General features: G+C 50.1%; 1 protein-coding gene across 5 annotated transcripts in view; it reads left to right on the forward strand.

Moving 5' to 3' along the window:
• Positions 1–23,704, forward strand: part of STIM1 (stromal interaction molecule 1) — a gene marked incomplete at its 5' end in the record, with an annotated part of 111,068 nt that overhangs the window by 37,021 nt on the left and 50,343 nt on the right. For 3 of the 5 annotated variants that reach the window (XM_082013994.1, XM_082013993.1, XM_082013995.1), the window contains 2 exons: positions 5,997–6,127; positions 19,534–19,648. In XM_082013994.1, the coding sequence (XP_081870120.1) occupies positions 5,997–6,127; positions 19,534–19,648 (246 nt within the window). Of the gene's footprint in view, positions 1–5,993; positions 6,128–19,533; positions 19,649–23,704 lie in introns of all 5 variants that reach the window. The other 2 variants (XM_082013991.1, XM_082013992.1) reach the window with 1 other exon arrangement.

Raw genomic sequence — 23,704 nt, forward strand, 5'->3', positions numbered from 1 at the left:
ATGGTGCCCCTGTACTTGGCACTGGTGAGGCCGCACCTTGAATCCTGTGTTCAGTGTTGGGCCCCTCACCACAAGAAGGACGTTGAGGTGCTGGAGCGTGTCCAGAGAAGGGCAACGAAGCTGGGGAGGGGTCTGGAGCACAAGTCTGATGAGGAGCGGCTGAGGGAACTGGGATTGTTTAGTCTGGAGAAGAGGAGGCTGAGAGGAGACCTTATCGCTCTCTACAACTACGTGAAAGGAGGTTGTGGTGAGGTGGGGGTTGGTCTCTTCTCCCAAGTAACTAGTGATAGGATGAGAGGAAATGGCCTCAAGTTGTGCCAGGGGATGGATAGATTAGATTGGATATTAGGAAAAATTTCTTCACCGAGAGAGTGGTCAGGCATTGGAAGAGGCTTCCCAGGGCAGTGGTGGAGTCGCCATCTCTGGAAGTGTTCAAAAAACGTGTGGATGTGGCACTTATGGACATGGTTTAGGGAACATGGTGGCACTGGATTAATGGTTGGACTTGATCATCTTGAAGGTCCTTTCCAACCTTAGTGATTCTGTGAATCTTTGCATTTGGAATTAAAGCAAGCACATGGCCTCTTAGAGTGCCCTGCTGCAAGGAGGCATGGCAGGTCTGGTTTTTCTGAAGCTGAACTGGTTTACATTTCCTCCTGTTTTTGGGGTTTTTTTCCACAACTAAACAAGGTAGAATAATCATCATCATCATCTTTCTAGGTAATGAAACTAAAGCTATAAATTCAGCCCAAATTAAGCCAGTTCCAGGCCTGGCAATACTTTGTAACTCGCAGAAGTGCTCTGATATGAAAACGTTTTGTCGTTGATCACAATGTTCTAGAAAGAAGTCGCTGAAGAAAACCCGACCCCAAGCCCTGAGTGTCCAGATATGGGGGTGGGTAGAAGAGCAGGGTGCTGGAGAGGGGGGTGTGTGTGTGTTATATTCCAAGGGTGCGGAGCACGGCTTGGGACTTTGTTCTGGCCGTGGCAGGTACACCTCGCGTCAGCCTGATGGGTGAAGTGTGGGTGAGTCTTGTTCATTAATGTGCACTTCTGCTCAGCCAGGTTTACACAACTGGGAGTTTCTTCTGGTGAGAGCTATGTCAAAGCATCGACAGCCATTGATAATGTGGGGATGAAGCCAGCCAGGAGCTGCAGTGGTGGTGTTACCTACACGATCCATATTCCCTGATGCGCATGCCTATAGCCCGATGTCTCGTTGGTGCTATTTTGCAGCAGTAGGTTGTACAGCATGTCTTTTCCCAGCATGAAATCATGAGATCAAGCTGTTTGCCTCTCTGTGTCCCTAAAGGATGATCTGGTTTTCATGCCAGAGAGCCCATTTTTAAAAACCTGCTTTTTAACAAAAACGTGTGTCTCCCCTTGGTACATGCGGTCTGTCCGTGGGTCACCAAAGGCCGCCCTAGAGCAGCGCTGTAAGGGCGCTGGCGTCTGATGCTCTGCATGTTAGTGGCAGGGCTTGCTGCGCTGCTCAGGCCTGAGGCTGTGCGTGCTGGGGACGTGCACTGGCATCGGCATGGGCTGCCGGCCGCTCTGCCTGCACCGAGTCGCCGAGCCAGTCTGCTCCCAGCCGCTAAGCAGGGTGAGGAACCCATTGGGATGGTCTGCTCGCCAGGGTGGAAACAGAGAGGCTTTTAGGTAAGAGCAAAACCTGCTCTGATCCTCCCTGTGCACGAGCAGGGCGCACGCACTGAAGCCGTACCAGAAGCTCAGAGGGTTACACCAGTATAGCTCCCTGCTGCGCTACCTTAGAGGTCTTACAGACTTACCTACCCATTTTTAGCCTGGTGTTGGAGGTGAGAAGTATGTTCTTCTTTAAAAGCTCTAAAGGATAGACCAGACCTGGAATTTTAGGGCAATTCTATTTTTCAAGATTTTTTTGGTTTGCAGTTTGGAGGGCACTTTCCTGGAGCGGGGATGAGACTCCAGACTCCCAGCCTTGGGGGTGGTGGGGAAACAGGGTGTGTGTGGGGGGGCCAGTGACAATTATCCATACTTAATCATTGTAATTAGCAAAGTGTAAATGGATTTGGATATTCAGTGATGGCAGTTTTTAGCGTGCATGCATGGGGTGCAGTTGTTTACTCAGCGTGCAGTTAAATTTTCTTGCGATGGTTCATCAGGCACCTTGAGGATATCACTTTTCTCTGGAGCACTGAAGGATGATCAGCTGTTAGGATCTCCTGGACATGACACACCATCTGGTAATCTGAGCAGAGTACCTTATTTCAACAAACAAACAAAACCCCACTGAAAAACTTCCCAATTTACAGCGTATGATATTGTATTGGCATATGAAATTAGTTCAGTATTTGAAACTGTTGAATCTGTAGCTAAGATCTTGGATACATTGGTGTATATGTATATATATAAACACACCGGAAATAATGATTCCAGGTATAATAGAAGAGCTTGGTCTGCTTTGAATAATGCTCTGACATTCTAAGTGTTTTTTGAACGACTTTATTTTAAGCAGAATATGACTTTGAAGAACATAATTTATTTTGCTGCAGATAAGTACAGTTAAAATTAAATTCCTGATCCTTGGCTTACATTCCTCAAAATTAAAACCCCAGTATTTTTTTCAGTCTCCTGATGAGGGATACATTACATAATAAAGCTGGTTGTGAGCCACGTATTTAGTGCGGGGACATAAGACGAGGAAAATCAACTGTTAAAGGCAGGAAAGCAGCCTTACATTTCCATGGCATTCCAGTTTGTTGTTTGTTGTTTGGTTTGTTTGTTTGTGGGGTTTTGGGGGTTTTTTGGTTTTTTTTGGGGGGTGGTGGGTTGTTTTGGGTTTTTTTTTTTTACTAAGTTCTTACAAATATTTAAGAATAAGTAGGCTTATGGCTGCAGCTGCACTGGGTTCAGAAACAGTAGCTGATACCACATGCGTTTACATGTGAGCGAAACCCGCGCCTGGAACAGCTGTACGAAGCGTGGCTGCGCGCGCGTGTCTAATTCGTTCAGCTTCGGTTTGTGGTGGTGGTTAGGATTGGTTTTTTTTTCTTTTTTTACCCAGTCCAGAGGCCTGAGGGATGGGTTTCCACTGTGGCATCTGGAAACGCACATGACTACATCAGCCGGTGTCAGTCTGGTTTCCTCCGCATGGGAGGTGGTGTGCTTGGGCATGGAGGTTGGTGCTGCTACGGGATCCCAGACTGGTTGAGGTGGGAAGGGACCTCTGGGGTCCATCTGGTCCAGTCCCTGCTCTCCCAGAGCTGGTGGCCCAGGACTGTGTCCAGATGGCTGAGGAATGTCTCCAAGGATGGAGACTCCTTACTAGTGATAGAACAAGAGGAAATGGCCTCAAGTTGCGCCAGAGGAGGTTTAGGTTGGATATCAGGAGAAATTTCTTTACGGACAGAGTGGTCAAGCATTGGAACCGGCTGCCCAGGGAGGTGGTGGAGTCACCATCCCTGGAGGTGTTAAAAAAAAAACCCATGTAGACGTGGCACTTCAGGGTATGGTTTAGTGGGCGTGGTGGTGTTGGGTTGATGGTTGGACTTGATGATCTCAAAGGTTTTTTTCCAACCTCAGTGATTCTGTGGTTCTGTGACTCCACCACCTCCCTGGGCAACCTGTGTCAGGGCTCGGGTATCCTCACAGTAAAAAGTCTTTCATGATGCTCAGAGGGACCCTCCTGTGTTCCAGTGTGTGCCCATGGCCTCTGGTCCTGGCACTGGGCACCACTGGGAAGAGCCTGGCTCTGTCCTCTCGGCAACCTCCCTGCAGGTACTTATGTACAGGGGTGAGATCCTCCGAGCCATCTCTTCTCCAGGCTGAGCAGTCCCAGCTCTCTCAGCCTTTCCTGATAGCAGAGATGCTCCGGCCCCTGAATCATTTCAGCGGCCCTTCAACGGACTCTCTCCAGTATGTTCATGTGTCTCTTGTACTGGAGAGACTGGACCAGCACTCCAGCTGTGGCCTACCCAGCGCTGAGCAGAGGGGAAGGATCACCTCCCTCCCTGCTGGCCATTCTCCTGATGTGGCCCAGGACCCCCTTGGCCGCCATTGCTGGTGGCCAGCTTGGTACCCACCGGGACCTGCTCTGCCAAGCTGCTTTCCAGGCGGGTGGCCCCAGCCTGTGCTGGTGCCTGGGCTGTTCCTCCCCAGGGGCCCGACCAAAGCAGGGCTATTGGCCAGCAGGTCTGGTAGTCCTCAATTTCACAATCAAATTGACTGAGTGGATTTTTAAATGTGGTAGGTAACATATATTCTGTCAGAACCTCTGTTTAACAGGCTTTTGGATTTCCTCTAGGAGTCTTTTTTCCCTACGGATCACAGAATCCCAGAAGGGTTTGGGTGGGAAGGGACCTTTCAAGGCCATCTAGTCCAACCCCCTGCCATGAGCAGGGACATCCCCAACTCGAGCAGGTTGCTCAGAGCCCCATCCACTTTGACTTGGGATGTTGCCAGGGATGGGGCATCCAGCACTTCTCTGGGCAACCTGGGACAGGGTTTCACCACCCTCAGTGTGAAACGTTTCTGCTGTAGATCTAGTCTGAATCTGCCCTTTTTTTAGTTTAAAACCGTTACCCCTTGCCCCATCACAACAGGCCCTGATAAAAAGTCTGTCCCCATCTTTCTTATCAGCCCCTCTGAGCCCTGGCAGCTGCAGTAAGGTCTCCCCGGAGCCTTCTCTGCTCCAGGCTGAACCCCCCCAGCTCTCCCAGCCTGTCCTCCCAGCAGAGCTGTTCCAGCCCTATATATAGGAATCATATAGTATGTGCTAAAAAAATTAACATAATTTTAAAAAACTTATGTGGATTTAATGTTCAGAAGGATTTCATATCGATGGTGAATCCAAGTACTTGGTAGTTGTGTGCAGACGTAGCAGAGGTGAATGGTGCAAATGGTCGTCTTTGGGTAGTAGGGTGAGTGCGTGCCTAGGTGTTCCCAGCAGGTACAGCGTGTGTAGCAGCAGCAGGAGAAAATCCATCTACTTTTATCATAAATAAGCTTGTCTTATCTTGAGAGGATCATCTTAGAGTTTGGTTTGAGCTCATAACATCATTTGGACTTTCCAGCTTAAGTTCCTAGGAGTGCAGTCTGAACTCTCTTTGATTTTTTTGAATGCAAGACTCTCCCAATGGGAATTGGGCCAGGAGCTGTTAAACTGGTGTCACAGTGATCTCAGAGCAGTCACCCCTGGATAATTCTTAATCATTATCTGCTTACAGTGAATCTGATATAGCCTCTGTGAAACAAAAGGGTTTTTCTTACTGCATGTCATAAAAGAGCTCACCTTTGAGGGATGTTTTCAGTGCCTGGTATCTGTGCTTTTGTCTCAGCGCGGCAGCGTTGATCTGCGGTTGTTGCGGTGAGTCACGCATCGCCATGCGGCAGTGCCATAGAAGGGATGGATTAGCCTTGTTTGGTGCTTGCACGGACTCAGGCATGCAGCAAAATTTAAAGTGTTAGTCTTGAAATGTAGAAAAATATGTGAAAACAAGCCAGAAAAGTCCATTTCGTAATCGAGAAGAAGGCTAACTTCTTTCATTGGCATGTTATATAAACATACAACTTTAACTCTCAAAACGTCCTAGCTGGTTGCTGTGCCAACACTAACAATCTCCAAGTGAGAAATGAAGCCCATGAAATAGGAGGTAATACACAGCTGCAGTCCTCCCCTTCCCTTGCCAGCGGGGCACCGGCGGACGCCGTGCAGGCAGGAGAAAGCCCCAGCTGAGAGACCTGCCCTCGCAGCACGGGGAGGCCCGGGGCGGTGGAAGTGCTGAAGAAGTTGGCCTGGAGAAGAGCAGCCTCACCGAGGCCACGACCTGCCCTTTGCTGCTGGGGATTGTGTAGGGCTCTGGCTGTTGCGCGTGCCCCTGCTGCGAGTGGCAGCACCGGGGTGCTTCCTCCAGCGCTCGGCGAGGGCTTTTCAAGCACAAGCAGCTTGGTGAGAAAACACAATGCTGATGTTTTTGGTACAGGCTGCTTAACGTTGGTGTTTTCTTCTTCAGCAGAATTCTGCCGCATTGACAAGCCCTTGTGCCACGATGAAGACGAGCAGCTCAGCTTTGAAGCCGTCCGCAACATCCATAAGCAGATGGATGACGATGCCAATGGCAATGTGGACGTAGAGGAGAGCGACGAGGTTAGTGCTCGGCTGCTGTGCCGTCCTTCTCCCACGCAGCGCTCTGCTCTCGTAGAGGGTTGTTCTGTTACGGGTAACACTAATGTGGTGGGGTGTCTGAAATTCAGGTGTGCGAACTCTTAGGCTGCTGGCTGCCCGTCTCTTCATCTGGAAGAGGAAGCAATGTGCCATCTTGAGCCAAGTTTCTGATCCAAATTATGTGTTTCAGAACTGTAGTCTTCAGTGTGTACGGCGTTTCCTCTGTTCTGGGGGTTTCTAGCCACTTAGTCTTTCTCTACACACAAGGTATTACCAATTTATTCTAAGACCGAAAGATGGGAAGATCCGTTTACATGATTGTTTTTATTACTTCATTCCTTTTTTTTTAATTGTGGGGTTGGGAAACACATCTGATTCTGGTCAAGCCTCACTGTCACTGTTGAGCAAATACACTGCTGTCTCCTTCACTCTATAGTTTCCTACATTGTTCCACCAACCCAGCTGAAGCAGTTACAGTACATGGATGCGTACTGCTAAAAAAGGAACATTTTTTTCTTGTCTTGGCTGTGGAGATTTTAGCTGATAACTTTATCGAAGAGAAATAAAATTGTTGTTTTCTTACGTAAGCACCAACAGAAGTAAGTGACTACTAGAAAAGGGAAAGCTGCTGTTAAAATGTTGCCTCAGTTGCAGTGGATGCTCGTTCACAAGGCTCTGCTCAAGGTGAGGCATATCCTGTCTTACAAGGAGACTGGAATCTAAGAAACTAAAAGTGCTGGAAGCTGAAAGAAAAGCAGACTAAAAGAAAGCAGACTACAAGAAAGCAGACTTGTGAAGGGTTCTGCTGCCAGTCACAGCATCCCACTTCTCACAATCCCTCAATCCACAGCAAAACCGCTGCCTGGGTAGGGCTGTGCTGCCTGTCCCGGCCTCGCCGCCGGGGACGACGCGTGGCTCGAGAGCTGCGCAAGTTGCTCAAAGGCTGGAGGCGTAGGTCTCGTGCCAAGTCCACGTCTGGCGACCGAGGCTGGGCTGTGCTGGGAGCAAGGGCTGTTGAATGGTCGGAATTCTTGGCCCCAGAAGGAGGCGAGGCAGGAGCTGCTGAGGCCGTGGCCGTCGGTGAGCCGGTACCCAGCGCGCGCCCGGCCGCGGGATGGTGGGACTGGCAGCCGCGTGTGCTGTGCTGCGGGGCTCTGCTGGACGCGCCCTTGGCACCTCCCGTCTTTGCTGGGTCGGGACGGCGGTGCGTGTTTCGTACGGCTTGTGGGAGAACCCGGTGTAATCTCGAGGTGGGGGTGTGTGTGTGGAATTTACAAAAGGTGACCTGCTGCTTCCGCACCTACAGGCGTCTCTTTGTTCCCCATTTTGATGCGGATGGCAAACTGAAGGCATATGACAGCCTGCACAGCAGTGTCCTCTGAGAAGTGCACAACCAGCGGCACTTGACGAGCCCTTCTGCCGGGTATTTTATTCCCACTTCTCAGCGAAGGAAACCACAGTCCCGGGAGGTTAAGTCTCCCACCCAAAGTGACACAGCAGTTCAGCGGTTTATGAGCACCTCATTCCTGAGGAGCCAGCGGTGCTGGTTGGCTGTTCCCAGGTTGCCGTACTATTCCCTCCGCCTAAGTCCCACATCACGGAGTAATTACAACAAATTAAAAGCTTTCAGTTGTGTTTTCTAAAATTTGGCGTTTTCCCTGAAGGCAGTACTGTGCTCAGCATTGCTTTGGAGCTGCAGCTCTGCCTCACCCGCTGACTCCTAGGGTAGCCTCTGGCAAATTGATTCATTTGCTGCATCCTACTCGCCTGTTATTAAATTGAGGATAAGCCTCACGTTGTTAGGGTTGGGCATTAACTAGCAATTTTTATGTCTCTCTGAGCAAATCCTGCACTGTCTCGGTGGACTGTCTGAGAGCTCATTGTGCAAGCACTAACAGTATTATCTGTTCAAAGCCTTTGTACCAGCAGTTCATCTTCCAGTACATTGTATGAGTAATACAACTTATTCTTCTAAAAAGCTTCAGAATCCCTGCCTTGCTGCCATTGCTAGTCAGTCTTCAAACCCCTCGTAGCTCGATGAGACTGATGCCCGATCCCCTTGCATTGCTTGTCTTGGTCCCCGCAGCCCTCGTCCTGTTTCTGGAGCATGCGTTATCCCTTCCTGCTCGTCAGAAGCAGAGCTGCCAGGACGGTGTTGCAGAGCTCGGTGATCAGACCGCAGCGTGTCCCTGCTGGAGTTCTCGCAGGGTCCCCCTCTCCCAGGTGCTCCCACCGGAGTCTCCCATTAGTTTTCCTCCTGTCTGTACTGGTTGCTACCTGCAATTCCTCTTTGCCATCCCCTTCCAGGGGACGCCGATTCATTCCTGCGCTGCCTTTGCCTGTGCGCGTGACCTCCCCTACTCAGCCAAACAGGGTTCATTGTGTTGTTGGTCCCCAGCTCCCTTCTGTTCACTGCCCGCGGGGAAGTGCAGTGCAGTGCCGTGCCGTCGTGTCATGGGTTGGCTCTCGCCGCTGCCGGAGCGCTGCCCTGGGGTTACTGCAGCCGCTGCTGTGCCCTTCACTGCTCCTGTCTTCTTTATTATTATTATTTGTTATTTTCTGAGCTCTTTGGGACAGGAATTGTGTCTGAATAGTATTTTGGGGAATTTTGCAGTTGTCACAAGCTTCCCAGCAAAAGGTGGTTCCTCTCACTAGATGTGTCACCTGGTCATAGAAGGAGATCAGGTTGGTCAAGCAGGACCTGCCTTTCATGAACCCATGCTGGCTGGGCCTGATCTCCTGGTTGTCCTGCACATGCCCTGTGAGCACTCTCAAGACCAACTGCTCCATGATCTTCCCCAGTACGGAGGTCAGGCTGACAGGCCTCTAGTTCCCAGGATCCTCCTTCCAGCCTTTCTTGTAGATGGGTGTCACATTGGCAAGCCTCCAGTCTTCTGGGACCTCCCCTGGTAACCAGGATTGCTGATAAATGATGGAGAGTGGCTTGGCAAGCTCCTCCACCAGCTCCCTCAGAACTCTCGGGTGGATCCCATCAGGCCCCATAGAGTTGTGAGTGTCCAGGTGGCTTAACGGGTCCTTAACTGCTTCCTCCTGGATTATGGGGGGTTATTGTGCTCTCCATCCCCATCTTCCAGCTCAGGGGGCTGAACACCCTGCGGATACCTCGACTGGCTATTAAAGACTGAGACAAAGAAGGCATTAAGTACCTCAACCTTGTCCTCGTCCTTGGAGACAATGTTCCCCGCCATATCCAGTAGGGGATGGAGATTCTCCTTGCCTCTCTTTTTGTGTTTAATATATTTGTAGAAGCATTTTTTCTTATCCTTTACGACTGTGGCCAGACTGAGCTCTAGCTGGGCTTTTGCCATTCTAATTTTGTCCCTGCTTGACCTAACGAGATCCTTGTACTCTTCGTGAGTTGCCTGCCCCTTCTTCCAGAGGTGATAAACTCTCCTCTTTTCCCTGAGTCCCAGCAAAATCTCCCTGTTCAGCCAGGCCGGTTGCCTTCCCCGCCAGCTCTTCTTACGGCACATGGGGACCGCCTGCTCCTGTGCCTTTAAGATTTCCTTCTTGAAGACTGTCCAGCCTTCCTGGACCCCTTTGTCCTTCAGGACTGTCTCCCAAGGGACTCTCTCAACCAGTGACCTGAACAGGCCAAAGTCTGCCCTCCGGAAGTCCATGGTAGCAGTTTTGCTGACCCCTTTCCTTACTTCGCTCACAATTGAGAATTCTATCATGTCATGGTCGCTAAGCCCCAGACGGCCTCCGACCACCACATCTCTCACCAGTCCTTCTCTGTTTGTAAACAGCAGGTCCAGCAAGGCACCTCCCCTGGTGGGCTCACTCACCAGCTGTGTCAGGAAGTTATCCTCCACACACTCCAGGAACCTCCCAGATTGTTTCCTCTCTGCCGTGTTATACTTCCAGCAGATGTCCGGTAGGTTGAAGTCCCCCACAAGAACAAGGGCCAGCGAATGTGAGACTTCTGCCAGTCGCTTATAGAATGTCTCATCTGTCTCTTCGTCCTGGTTGGGTGGTCTGTAACAGACTCCCAGCAAGATATCTGCCTCATTGGCCTTCCCCCTCATCCTTACCCATAAGCACTCGACTTGGTCTTCACAATCATTGATTTCTATGCAATCAAAACACTCCTCAGGAAAACTCATCCTTCTCCCTCCAACTCCAAGTGCAGCCCAGCACCAGGCTCTGCCGTGAGAAACACGTTCTGGCTGTCGGTGTGTGCCACAGTGTGGGTGTTTGCTGGCGGGAGCAGAAAACCCAGAGGCTGGCAAAGGCAGACGGGTGTTAAACTGAGCCCAGCGGATGCCAAAACCCTGAGGGGCAGCGACCATGGTGGGTGATCGGCCAGGCACAGCCGGGGTGGCCCGATGGCGCAGGAGCTTGGCTCTGTCTCCTGTGCGAGAGAAGCTCTTTTCCCTCTGCTAGCCCGCTGCTTTTCGCAAGTAACTTGTGACAGTCTTTGGGTTCAAGGGGGGAAAAAATAAGCAAAATAAAATATAAAACACAGTTCACAGCATAACCTAGTCAGTATTTTAAATATACATATTTTCTGAGATTTGCAGGTATCAAATGGGGGGTACCATTTATCATGGTTTCCCTTTTACACTCTGAGCATTTTACGGGCAAACATTGCTCTCTGTGGAAAATACTTGTGTGCCTGTGTAGGTCTCTGCAGCTGGCCCTGAATTAGTACTTATATCTGTTTACCTATTGATAAAATGAAGTATTGTAGTGACCCCAAGTTATATCTGGTGGACTTGGCAGTGTGTTAGGTTTATGGTTGAATTCGATGATCTTAAAGGTCTTTTCCAACCTGAATGATTCTATGATTCTGTAAATTCCGTTGTGAGCTTTACCTCTGCTCAGCTTGAAACTTCTCTTAAAGTTGCACTAAATTAAACTTTCAATAAAGGCTTTGAAGCCACTGAAAGAGGTATTTCAAGAATTTTCCTTGGTGAGCCAGCTACTGCCTGAGCGCTCGGTTTCTCTGCTTTCAAGGTTATCGGCTCTAACCCCCCATGTGTACCCTGTAATCGCGGTTTAACTCCCTGTCTTCTCTGGTGGGACAGCTGCTGGAGATATTATTTGAAAGAATGTAAGAGGCTCAGATTTAAGCCTTCTACGGCTTTTATGTTTAATCTTGGTACACCCTTCTCGTTTGAGCGTGCGGAGCCCCCACCTTGGGAGCGAACGTAGAGGATGGCATGGCATGCTTAGGTTCTGTAAACTTTTCAGAAAAGGCAGACAGTGACCCAGGAAGGAGCGTGTTACGGCAAGGTGCCCGGCAGCAGGGACAGGGGAGCAGCGGCTGCTCAGGGCACGCCGGAGAGGCTGCGAGCACCTCCCTGCCTGAGGACCGATGGGACCCACCGGCGGCCCTGCAGCAGGCAAGGGTGGGCTCCGGGGGAGGCTGGGGAGCCTCTCCAGGGTCACAGGGTAATTGGGGTGAGACGGGAACTTGGTAGGGGCCTCCATTTGCAATTTAGGGCACCCTCAGCCAGTTTGCAGATGACCCCAAGCTGAGTGGTGCGGTTGGCACACCTGAGGGACGGGATGCCATCCAGAGGGACCTGGACAAGCTCAAGGAATGGGCCCACGTGAACCTCATGAGGGTCAACAAGGCCAAGGGTAGGGTCTTGCACCTGGGTCGGGACAACCCCCAGCATCAGTATGGGCTGGGGGATGAAGGGATGGAGAGCAGCCCCATGGAGAAGGACTTGGGGGTCCTGGTGGGTGAAGAGCTGGACAGGAGCTGGCAATCTGTACTCGCAGCCCAGAAGCCAACCGTGTCCTGGGCTGCCCCCAAAGCCGCGTGGCCAGCAGGGTGAGGGAGGGGGTTCTGCCCCTCTGCCCTGCTCTGGGGAGACCCCCTGCAGGGCTGCGTCCAGCTCTGGAGCCCTCGGCACAGGAGAGATATGGACCTGCTGGAGCGGGGCCAGAGGAGGCCCCAGCGATGCTCCGAGGGCTGGAACAGCTCTGCTGGGAGGACAGGCTGGGAGAGCTGGGGGGGCTCAGCCTGGAGCAGAGGAGGCTCCAGGGAGACCTTCCTGCAGCTGCCAGGGCTGAGAGGGGCTGATAGGAAAGATGGGGACAGATTTTGTAGCAGGGCCTGTTGCGATGGGGCAAGGGGTAACGGTTTTAAACTCAAAGAGGGTAGATTTAGACTAGATCTAAGGAAGACATTGTTGACACGGAGGGTGGTGAACCCCTGGCCCAGGTTGCCCAGAGAGGTGGTGGATGCCCCATCCCTGGAAACATCCCAGGTCAGGCTGGACGGGGCTCTGAGCAACCTGCTCGAGTTGGGGATGTCCCTGCTCATGGCAGGGGCTTGGACTAGATGGCCTTGAAAGGTCCCTTGCCACCCAAACCCTTCTGTGATTCTGTGATTTGGGGGTTACTAATGTGAGGTGGAAGCTCTTGCAGTGTGCTGCAAACAGTTGTTCTGACTAGTCTCACTTTAATGTAGGTTTATATACTTGGGATTTTTTTTTTCAGTAAGTGGATTTGTGACAGGACAAAGTGAGCTAAGTAACATCTTAATGTAGTTTCAGAACAGCACACGATGGTGACTGACCGGCCTTTCACAGAGATTGAGCCGAGTTGGATGAGTTGCATGGAAAACCACAGTTCTGCTGCTTGTCTTTGTGTTCATCTTATGTTAATTCCTTTAATTAAAAAAAACCCCAAACCCTTCCTCTGTTGAGGGTAGGGCCGAGGTAATTTTGCAGCTTGGGTTTAATCACCTGTTCTCCAGAAGCATCTGCAGGCTTCAGCAGAGAACGTGGGTCTCACGGACGTCGGTGGTGGAGCCACGTGGTGCCTGTGCCTGGGCGCCTGCACCACGGGTGCTCGGCTGCGGGAGAGCAAGCCCTTGGCTCCCATAGCAGGGTTTCCCTGGTCGGCTGAGAAATCTCTATTTGCATTTACTATTTCGGCCCCATCTCTTTAGGGGTAACTTACGGGTATGTTTTGTTTGGACTAAAAGACCTGACGGGGCAGAAGGGGAGAGACAGACAGGTAACTGTATTTTTAAAATATTCTAATCATAGATGAAATTTTGTCTGACAACTTGATGCTGTCCTTAAGTCATCATTGCATTTTTCCTTTCTGGAAGTGAATTTTCAATGAAGTTTAAGATGACATCAGTGACCTCGATTAAAATCAAAGAACTGTCCCTCATGGGGAAATCTTCTAATTAGCAATCTATTTCTGCTCTTCGCACTCACTCCAAAGGCAGCTCCAGCTGTTTAGGGGCAACTCTGATGTAGGTTCACACACACGAGTCTCTCGGATGCTGTTAGCCTGGTTTCCTAAGGAAACAGTGTTTATGTTACTGCTTCATCAGTCCCTGGCTCCTCTCAGCCTCTGATCCCGCTGCCTGGGGTCAGGCACGTTAGCAGGAAAGAGCTTGAAGACAAAAGTTTTCGGCAACTTCAATGAAAATTGGTAGCTCAGAAAAGATGCTAAGGTGGGCGTGCTGAGAGAAGCGGTGCACGGTGAGCTCTGCAGCCGCTAAGGTCAGTTTTGGACCCTTAGCACGTGCCCAGCAGCGAGCGCGTGCACGCGTGCGCCTCTTGCCCGGGTGGTTATTGGTGCTCAGGAGGGATGGTGAGCAGGGACCCAGGGATATGGGAGCGACGTAAAGGTGCAGGGGGAAATGCAAAAATCTTCCGAGTAGGTGGAGTTTCTGCAGATTAAAAAAAAACATGAAATAAAAAGCCTCCAGAAAATCACACTTCATGGAACTGTTCATTCTTTAGCGTGCTTTCACCTACCGAGACAACAAGTTTGTCTTAACCAAGAAACCTGTGCAACTGAACCTCCCCACCCCTTTTAGAGTGGAGAAAAGCATACTGGTCACAGGATTTGGCCGGTGGAGAATTAAAATGTGGGTCCCTGTGTTTAACGAGGTTATATACTCCTGAAACAGTTCTGTAACCTTTTTTGGAGGGGGTGTGTAGTCCTGCTTGGGAGTGCGTGGGTCTCTGCCGCTGCCTCCAGCGCTTGCTGGAAGCCTGGGCCAGAGCGGCCGTGAGCAGAGGACACTGAGAAAGTGTTTGCCTCCCGAAACAGAGGTAATCTTCTGGTGGTGGTGGTCAGGAATGTGGGTGGCTTCAGCAGGGACTGGACGTGTTCCCTCCCCAAACTGCAGTTCCCCTTGGTGTCTGTGCAGGAACCCACTCCTTGCCGCCCCACTGCTCTCACAGAGGAGTTCTCCCACGGGTGGGCATTTCTGGAGGTGTGCAGCAGCTGGCTTTTGTGTGCCTTGGATTCTGTTCCTTCTCATCATATACAGAAAGCCGTTAAATTATAAAAGAAATCGTGACATCAAGCAGCATTTACAGGCTGAGTCTTCCCGCAGTGATCTCTGCTCATGTTGGCCGTTGGTTGTAGCAGTGGTTCTGTTCCCGTTGCTTTTTGATGGTGTGATCGTGGTTTGTCTTTCTCTGAACTTAGTGGTGAGACTCTTCGTTGGCTGCGTTTCCTTCTGGTTTTGTTGCGGATTCGCAGACTGGCAGAGGCTGGAGGTGGCCTGGGTGGGCTCTTGGGAGGTGGCCTTGTCCAGCCCCTGCCCAGGCAGGGCCCCCAGAGGCAGCCCTCTTGAATTTTGGGTATCTCCAAGGATGGGATCAGCCAGGTCTTTAACACTTTGAAGTGCTGGTTTTTAATGGGTTGCAGTTAGGTCAGTATTTTTGTGCAGTGGTTCCTGTGCCTGCTGTTTTGGACATCTGGGAGTCCCGTGACTACTTTATATCACAGAATCATTAAGGTTGGAAAAGACCTTTAAGATCAGCATGTCCAACCATCAACCCAACACCACCATGCCTGCTAAACCATATCCTGAAGTGCCACGTCTACACGTTTTTTGAACACTTCCAGAGGTGGTGACTCCACCACCTCCCTGGGCAGCCTGTTCCAATGCTTGACCACCCTCTCAGGGAAGAAATTTTTCCTAATATCCAACCTAAACCTCCCCTGGCACAACTTGAGGCCATTTCCTCTCGTCCTATCGCTAGTACGTATGCATATATATAGCATATATTAGCATATCAGTACAGTTATATGTGCATGCGAAATCTGTGGGGAGTCCCTCCAATGGGGGAAAAATGAGAGCTATACACCTTGAAAACTGTTTGTGCAGCAGATGTGTGATGGTGGGCTCTGAAAAGCACCCTGAGCGCCACTGGCATCGGGGGTGTTGTCTGTGCAACAGGAACTGCCGTCGATTTGTGCTGGTTGGCAGCACGTGGCGGTTGGAGAAAGCGTGTTTGGCAGTAGTACGTGCCTGACGGTACCAGATGCGGAGCTAGTGGATCAGCAGTCAGCTGAAAACATCTCTGTTTTCTAGCCTGGGTCAGAGGAGCAGAGCTGAGATGCCCGCATGGCGCCGGCAGCCTGGCGGAACATGCTAGGCAGAGTTCGGCTAACTTGCTGTATTTGCACTAGTCGTCTTTTTTGTCTTTGCCCCAGAAGATGCGAAGGGAAAACCTGGTTTTAAGGTTTCCCTGGGCTTTGGTGCACGCAGCCCGGCTCCTCCAGCCTCTGGGGCCGTGCCGTGCACCAACAGCTCGTCAGAGGAGGTGACGGCCCCATCCCGCATCCTCCTCCCCGCTTGCTTATAGGGATGTTCTCGCTGCAGCCGGCACCGTCCCCTCCAGAGAGTCCTTGGCGGTTTGTTTTGGTGAGCGTGTGCTGAAGGAAAGCTGCAAGAGATCACTTTTCCTTTCTGCGCTCCCCGAGCTAAATATACAGAGCAGCAGCTGATGCCTCCGGTCCCGGTGGGAGTTGGCAGCCGCGTGCCGCGCAGCACCGGGTGACATTGCCACGTTCCCTCGCGGTCACGAGTTAACGAGCCGGCAGGCCGACGACGTCGCCTCGCTCTGCCACCGGTTGGCACGGCTGCCTGCCGGCGCCTTGCCGCTGTGCGGCACGCCGGCGGGAGACCCCAGTGGCAGCAAACACGGACACCCATTCTCCGTGTTTGTCTGCAAGACGGGAAGAACAGCCGAAGCTGTCGGTGGGCTGGAAGGCAAGAGGGCAGAGAGGCACCAGGCTCCAGCTGCCAGCGGTCTCGGTGGCATCTGCGCTGGATTTGTGAAGAGCCTGGGAAGTTACAACTTTCACAGATGTTTTTCATACCCCATCTGATATTAAAAAGCTATCTCCTTATCTAGAGGTGACTTTTTTGTGTGTGTGTGTAGTTCTGTTACACACTTAAACGGCCTGTAATAAAGAAGGCTGCATGGTAATCGTGCACTGGATGATGCATGCAGGCGTTTGAACGTGGAATTACCTTTTAATTTTGTTGTATGTGTTAGGTACTGGAATGTGAGCGATCCTCTTTCTTCTGTTTGACTTCCACGCGCTTTGCTCACCTCGCATCTCATGAATCCCGCCTGCATGCAGCATAGTCTCAAATCTTGTTAAGTCTTTCTTGCACTCTCCCTTAATTTTTTTAAATACTATTTTCTTCACTTTTCTTTGGTGTCTTCTGTTTCTGTCCCGTCTTCTCCTGAGATGGGAGGACGTGGGAACACACCAGAGCACATCGCTGTGACAGCTGTGTTCCCTGGGTGAACTGGGATGTATCTGCAGACCCTATTGACAATATATACATGTTTTTCATTAGTGGCTCAGCCTACAGTGAAAATGCTTCAATGCCTCACCTCCTGTAGATGGTATTTGTTTTGATCTGAAGGTGCAGGTCAAATCTAACAGTAATTTTTTTGATTCTTACTCCATTGACATAAAGCTTATTCTACTGTGCCATTTAATTGAATTTTTGGTGATGATATAATTTGAAGAGAAGTCTGGAATCCCAAAAGCCTAGGGTATATTAATTTATTATACTCTGTCTATCTGTATTAAAATCAATTCAACACATATACTTACTGAAAATTTCCTGGCTTGTCTTACCAGGAACAGAAATCCTCAGATGTACTGCAGAGAATGTTCATATTCAGTTTGATCTGTCAGTTTTGTGCAGCAGCTAAAAATACTTGACTAATGATTTATTTGAGATATATATAAAAATACAAGTATTTATTTACATATTATTATAGATACAATTATTTTATATTATATACACACTAATTTTCTATAAAGCATATCTAAAATAAAAGCAAATATATATTATTTTTTAATATCTTCTAATATGTAGCTATATATGTAGTTATCTGTGGTTACAGATATTGTTATTCTCAGTCCCCTAAAGTTCATTTGCTCAGATATCTACTGGAATGCCAGAAGAGCAATGGGCAGGGCAGTTCTGTTCTTCTGTGGCTGCACTTTCTGTTCATTCTGGATGTGGCAGAAGAGGAGCTTCCACCAGCGAGCGTGGTGTGTGAATTATGTAAAGTAATCGCTGGCAGAACTCGCATCGACACAGACACTCCTACAAAACAGCAGAGACTCTTGCTTGGCAGCGTCGGGTGATTTTGATGATCTACATTTTCATGCAATCACATACGAGGTCTTACAGAACCAAAAAAGTGCTTTTCAGCTGGCAAACCTCCCACTGCTTTCTGGATAGTCTGGAAGCTGAGGATTTGCTGAAACCCAGAAAACCTGATGTTAAGCTTTGCCTAGTCTTTGCAAGGAGTAGCTTGAGTTGTTCAGCTGTTCATGCAGTGTCGGCTTTGTAAGGAAAAAGGTTAAATGATAACACCTACCTGAAAGCATATATTTGCAGTAATGGAACAAGGTTACAAAAGGCTAAAATAATAATAATTAAAAAAAAGTGTTACCGTGATTATACGGAACAGTTTATATCCTCCCGTATTTTCTTGAGCGTCTGAAGTAGCTTTTGTATTCCACCTGTGCTTGTTACCGGGTGGTTCCAGGACTCCAGGTTAAGATTCCTGTGCTGAGGGTGGTCGCTGCTCTGTCTGCCCCAGCCCGGCTCCCCTCCCTCCCTCAAGACCCCTCTGTAAATACCAAGACCCTGCTGCTCTGCGTCGGCTGCCTCGCGTGATTCCTCCTTAGAAAAAGCTTTTTTCCGTGTTTCCGCTGCTCTCCTGTGCACCCTCTCTCCACAGAGCACTGGGACAGCAAGGACCCCGTCATTCGGTTTTTCTTCTCCGTCCTTCCCGCGTTATTTGGTTAATGCTGCTGTTGCACACTCTGTTTTCTGTATCCCGCCTGCAGGCATCATCTGCCACAGCCGTGTGGTAAACTTTTGAGCATTTACTGTTTCTCATAATAGGACGTATCCTCTTATTTCTAGGTTTACAGGTTGTGTTACTCCATAACCATGAGATGATATCGGAGAAGGGGAGATTCCTAACGGGGTGCTCGATTTCAGAAGTACTCCCTCGCTCCTCCGATAGACGCTCTTGGGGTTATGGGGTCTCTCCACGAGGAGGGCGCAGGCGGCAGAAGAAGATTCTGATTTCTGTGCCAAGAGAGAGGGAGTAGCAGGAGAGAGGGGTGATTGCTGCCATACGTATGGGTGTGCCTCGTGGAAATGCTGTGACCTCTTACGCTGATGTGTCGGTGAAGGACTCGGAAAGCAGTTGGTTGGAAAAGAACAAGCAGAATGATTTGGTGTCTGGAAAGATTGCTTTTCTTAATGAGAAGCTGAAGCTCCTGAACTGACTTGCTTCTTATTGTCAGCACGGCCCCGGATGGAAATCTGCTGGCAGAGAGCTGCTTGGCAAAAGGGCGGCAGAGTAGAATCCTGAAACTGGAAGTAGAGGAAAGTGCATTCAGCCAGAAGTAGGGTGCAGGTCTGTATAGGTGGTGTCCTGTATTAGAGCAACTCAGCCGCTCTGGGGAGACCCCCCTGCAGTGCTGCGTCCAGCTCTGGAGCCCTCGGCACGGGAGAGACATGGACCTGCTGGAGCGGGGCCAGAGGAGGCCCCAGCAATGCTCCGAGGGCTGGAACAGCTCTGCTGGGAGGACAGGCTGGGAGAGCTGGGGGGTCTCCGCCTGGAGCAGAGAAGGCTCCAGGGAGACCTTAGTGCAGCCTTTCAATATATAAAGAGTTTTTATGAGAAAGTTTAAAGATTGGACATACGGAAGAAATTTCTTAGGATGAGGGAGGCGAGACACTGGAAGTGGTTGCCCAGAGAAGTTGGGGATGCCCCATCATTGGCAGTGTTCAAGGCCAGGTTGGATGGGGCTTCGAGCAAACTGATCTAGTTGAAGGTGGCTCTGCCAGTGGCAGGGGGGTTGGACGAGATGACCTTTAAACATTCCTTCCAACCCAAACCCTTCTGTGATTCTATGAACTAGGGAGATGATGTAGTTCTGATCAGAGGCTGAAAGACCAGAGATATTATGTGACAGCCTGTGGATGTAATAATAAGGAAGACAGGTGAAAGGTTGTTTTTTTTTTTTTTAATGCTTCTCATCTCTCTAAAAGATTAATTAAAGAATAATCCCGCTGTTTATTCTTCTCCTAGTTCTTGAGGGAGGACTTGAATTATCATGACCCAACGGTCAAGCACAGCACCTTCCATGGAGAAGACAAGCTCATTAGTGTGGAAGATCTCTGGAAGGCCTGGAAGACATCTGAAGGTAAAAAAGACAAATAAGCAGATTGAAACAGCCCGCTCCACCCCCCTTCCGTAACAGTGATAAACACTTCGGATTTCATATAACCTTGGCAGTGGCGCGTGTACCTCCCAGGAACGATATGCTGCTTCTGCCTTGTACAAATACTCTTCCAGCTTCCTTGGGGGGGTGCTTTCAGGATTTCGTTGGTCTTGGTACTTCCCAGCTGTTAATGCTGGCATCTGAGTATGTCCGTAAAAGTATATATTGTTGTTTTGTTTCTCTGCCCCTATAAATGTGTATTAAAATAGAGCCAAATACTGTCCTATTCCAGGTTCTCCTTCAAATACCCAGTTTCAGATGGTATTTTTATGGAGTCATAGCATCCTAAATATTCAGTAGAGCTGCGTGGGAGTTTTCCTGCAGATCATGTTTTCCTTGGAAGAAATTTGCTGAACCTGAAAAGCTCCTTAATCTAGTGAAAAGAAGGTGGAATAAGGTGCTAAAACTGGAAGTGTACATAAATACATTCGATGTAGAAATAAGCTGCAAGCTGTTAAGAAATGGTATTATCCATCATTGCAAGTTAACCCAGGAAGTTCAGTCACTGGTGGGAAACTGCTGAATCTTGGAAGAAATGTTAAAGGTTGCTAGTGCTTCGCTAGCTGCTGTGTACAGGCTGCCCCACGCCCGGGGATTTTACAGCACTGGCTGTTCCAGGCATTGAGAGGGTGTTCGAGGTGGTCAGGAAAATGCAAGATTTCACTTTTACTTTTTCCTCAACCAGAATTTTGGGATTTCTTTTTTGAGAGATCTTAAAATTCATTTTTCCTTGTTCTTTCTAGTTAAGAAACTTTTTATTCTCAGATTTTGGGCTTCATTACAGAACAGTATTTTATCTTAAGACCAGTAGTATTAATAAGAAAAATCTTCAGTGCCTTGAAAGTGAAGATGTAGGGAAGGGTATAGAAGTAGAATGGTTGCACTTCTGCAGAACATAGGCATAGTGTTGACTGTGTGATGCATCTTGATTTACTTACTGCATCGTGAGTGGCGTTTTGATGCAGATCACATTCGTGTATCGGGTCTTTCTGTGGTCCGTGGCATGGACCGTTTCTGCCAATGGCTGCCCATTAGTCCTCCTCTTGTGCTTTTCCTCTTCTCCCAGTACTCTTGTCATCATGTTGCTCTCAAGACCTGGGACATCTTTTTTTCTGATACTCTTAATTGCTGCTCTTCCCTTCACTTACAGTCTTTTCCCTTTTCTCTCTCCTCCAAGATCAGGTAATCTTACAATCCCCATCGCTTGAAAAATTGGATTTTAATCTTCTGATCAATTCATAAATGATAAAGTTTTCCATTTCTCATTTGTGGCCTGTTCCATTTGTAGTTGATTTTCTGTGTTAGCCTGTACATTACTTTGAGGTAGGATGTGTTTTCAAAGCACTGTATAGATATAGCTGTAAGTAATGTTTCAGTCCGTCACAGTCCCGGGAGGACTAAATAAATACTTAGGTACAGCATTTGAACAGTGATTTGAAAACACAGCGGTTCTGTGCAGGATCCTGGAGTTGTTTATCCAGCACCAGACTCTCCATCCTGTGGAGGTGGGCAGCCACGTGTTGGAAATTCTTGTCCCAACCACTTGCAAGTCGGGACGATGCTAGTGAGTTGCTTCGTCTCCTGTGTTCAAGGAAAGCCTCGTGTAAGAAATACTTAGTGTATTGTACAGCTGTTCACAGACTGCTTTGCCTGAAGTATATTTTAATGTCGGCTGGGAAAGAGTAGAAATCATTAAGGGATGGAGGAGAACATCCCATGATACTCCTCCGGTCCCTTAATTGCCGTGTTGCTTTTGCTCTCTCCCTGCTTCCGACATGCACGGGAGCTGCCATGCCATGCCTTTGGGTACAGCTGCTGTGGCATAACGGTTTTCCTTGTGTCGGGTTTAATTACCGCTCTTGTTTTCCTTTCTCGTCATTCCGCGTATCCGGCCGACAAAATGAATTGCTGATTTCCAGAGGGGAGTCTCACATGGAGCCTAACCTTGGCGTTGGAACCCCAGTCGTAAAACTCGTAGAATCGGGCGTGTAGAGAAGGTCCGCGCCTTCGTGCGGGCGTGAGCAGCAGCACCCGAGGTCTGACGGGGACGGGTGCCCAGGGCAGCTATGCCCGTTTCTGGCATCTGGGTGCTTCTCTTAGCTGCCGTTGCTGCTGTGCCTGGTCATATGCATGAGCTAAAACCTAATTATCCAAAACCAGAGAGACTGTGATGCGTTTGCAGCGTGCTGGACATGACAGATAAAGCCCTTGGTCAGCGCGGCTCTCCCAAGGCCGTGGCAGTAGCAGGGCGGGTTGTTGCAGCAAGGGACGCAGGGCAGGGCCGCTGCTCATCTTTGCGCTTCAGCGTGCTGCCTGACGCCGCCAGCTCTTTTCTCAGCGATTTCTTCCTGAAATAAACACCTCGGGGGACGGAGGGCCAAAAAGAGAGACAGGGAAGCGCAGGGCTTCAGAGGAACCCGGGCCCCGGCAGGGCCGGGCTGCGGGGGGGCTGCTGCATGAGGCTGAGAGGTGGCTGTTGGCGTGGCATGGGGACGCGGCTGTTGGTGTGGGAGCACGGCTGTTGGTGTGGCGTGGGGTCACGGAGGGGCCTCGGGGGACAAGCCCTGCATCAGTGGTGGGGCCAGGGAGAGCGCTGCCAGGCCGGGGGGGAGCTGCAGGTGCCGCAATGCAGCGTCTTTAATGTCACACGCTGTGCCGAGGTCTTTAAGCTGGGACGCGTCAGTGGGAGGGCTGGTCCTCGCAGCGCTCTGTCTCGGGGGTGGTGAAGCCCTGAGCCTGGGCACCTTCTGCGCTCAGTTCTTCCACGGTCGGTCTGTACCTGGGTCATCATCAATTTTTGTATCTTGAGGTTTTTAGAAAGCATTTTTGAGGTGGTCTCTGATAACTCCTTCCAGACCCCGTGATGCTCCTAGGAGGGGTTAGAAGCTCACACCAGGCTCTTCAGAGCTGACGCTGTCCTGCCCACGGTGCACACCATTTGCCTCCCCAGCTGGTTGGTGGGTGCTTGGTGGTCTCTGACAGCTGCGTGCGGTGGCCGGGCTGTCCGGCCTCGTGCCCTGCAGCACTGCTGTCGCGCTGCGCTGGGATGCTGGCAGTGCCGCCATCCAGGGAACCGGGCTTCCCTGCCCGCTTCAGCTTCAACATCCTGCTTGTGGCCACAGGGATGAGTTTCCCACAGTTTGTTGGCCAGCGACCATTAACTATAGGGAGTTCCTTAAGCGAGGGCAGTTTGCTGGCTTTGCGTTTGCCAGCCTGCATCTGTGAGTCATCTTGCAAGTGTACGTGGAGATGACATCTTCTTTTCAAGTCTTGCTCTCCTTTGCTCAGCTCTTGGCTCTCGTCCTGTCCGCTCTGTCGTCTTTCCATCGAAGGCGTTTAGCTCGCTGGAGCAAGCTGGGAGATGTTTCTCATATTTGTGGGACAACTCATTGTTGACATTTAAGAAGTGCCACACAGCTCTGAACTCAGCAGCGATGTGGCCCTCAGAGCCAGCAGTGAAAGGGCCTTTTCTCCACTTGGCTGTTGGAAAGGGCGTGTGGGAGAGATTGACGGATGCTGGGCCAGAAGCGTGCGAGGTGGTGACCGTCAGCAGCGGGTGACGGCCAGCACAGCACTCTGGGTAGCTAGAGGCTGGCTAAATGCCGCAAGAGCTCGGCCTGCGCTAAGCAAAGACATGAGGCAATAAACCCTGCTCTGTCCTACGAAAAAATCCGTTGCATGATTTTCTTTGCCTTCGCACCATTGCTATAAGTACGACAAAACTAAGTGGCAAAGGCAGAAGCTTCGTTTCCAAAGGTTTCCTTATCTGTGGCTTCGGAGCTGTGTGTCGGCTCAAAAAATAATCCACAAATCCATAGATGAGGCAGCTAGGGAGGAAAGTTGACCTGGCTCAGTGGGGCTGCTGCACCCGCTCCACCTCCTCCTGCACATCACTTTCTCAAGCTGTTTACAACCATTTTCTTACAGCATTTCTCCATATGCACTTTTTTTTTAATTGGTGCTCCCGTGGTCCACGGG

The sequence above is a fragment of the Phaethon aethereus genome (genome assembly GCF_964289735.1).
Source record: "Phaethon aethereus genome assembly, chromosome: 1".
Taxonomy (NCBI): domain Eukaryota; kingdom Metazoa; phylum Chordata; class Aves; order Phaethontiformes; family Phaethontidae; genus Phaethon; species Phaethon aethereus.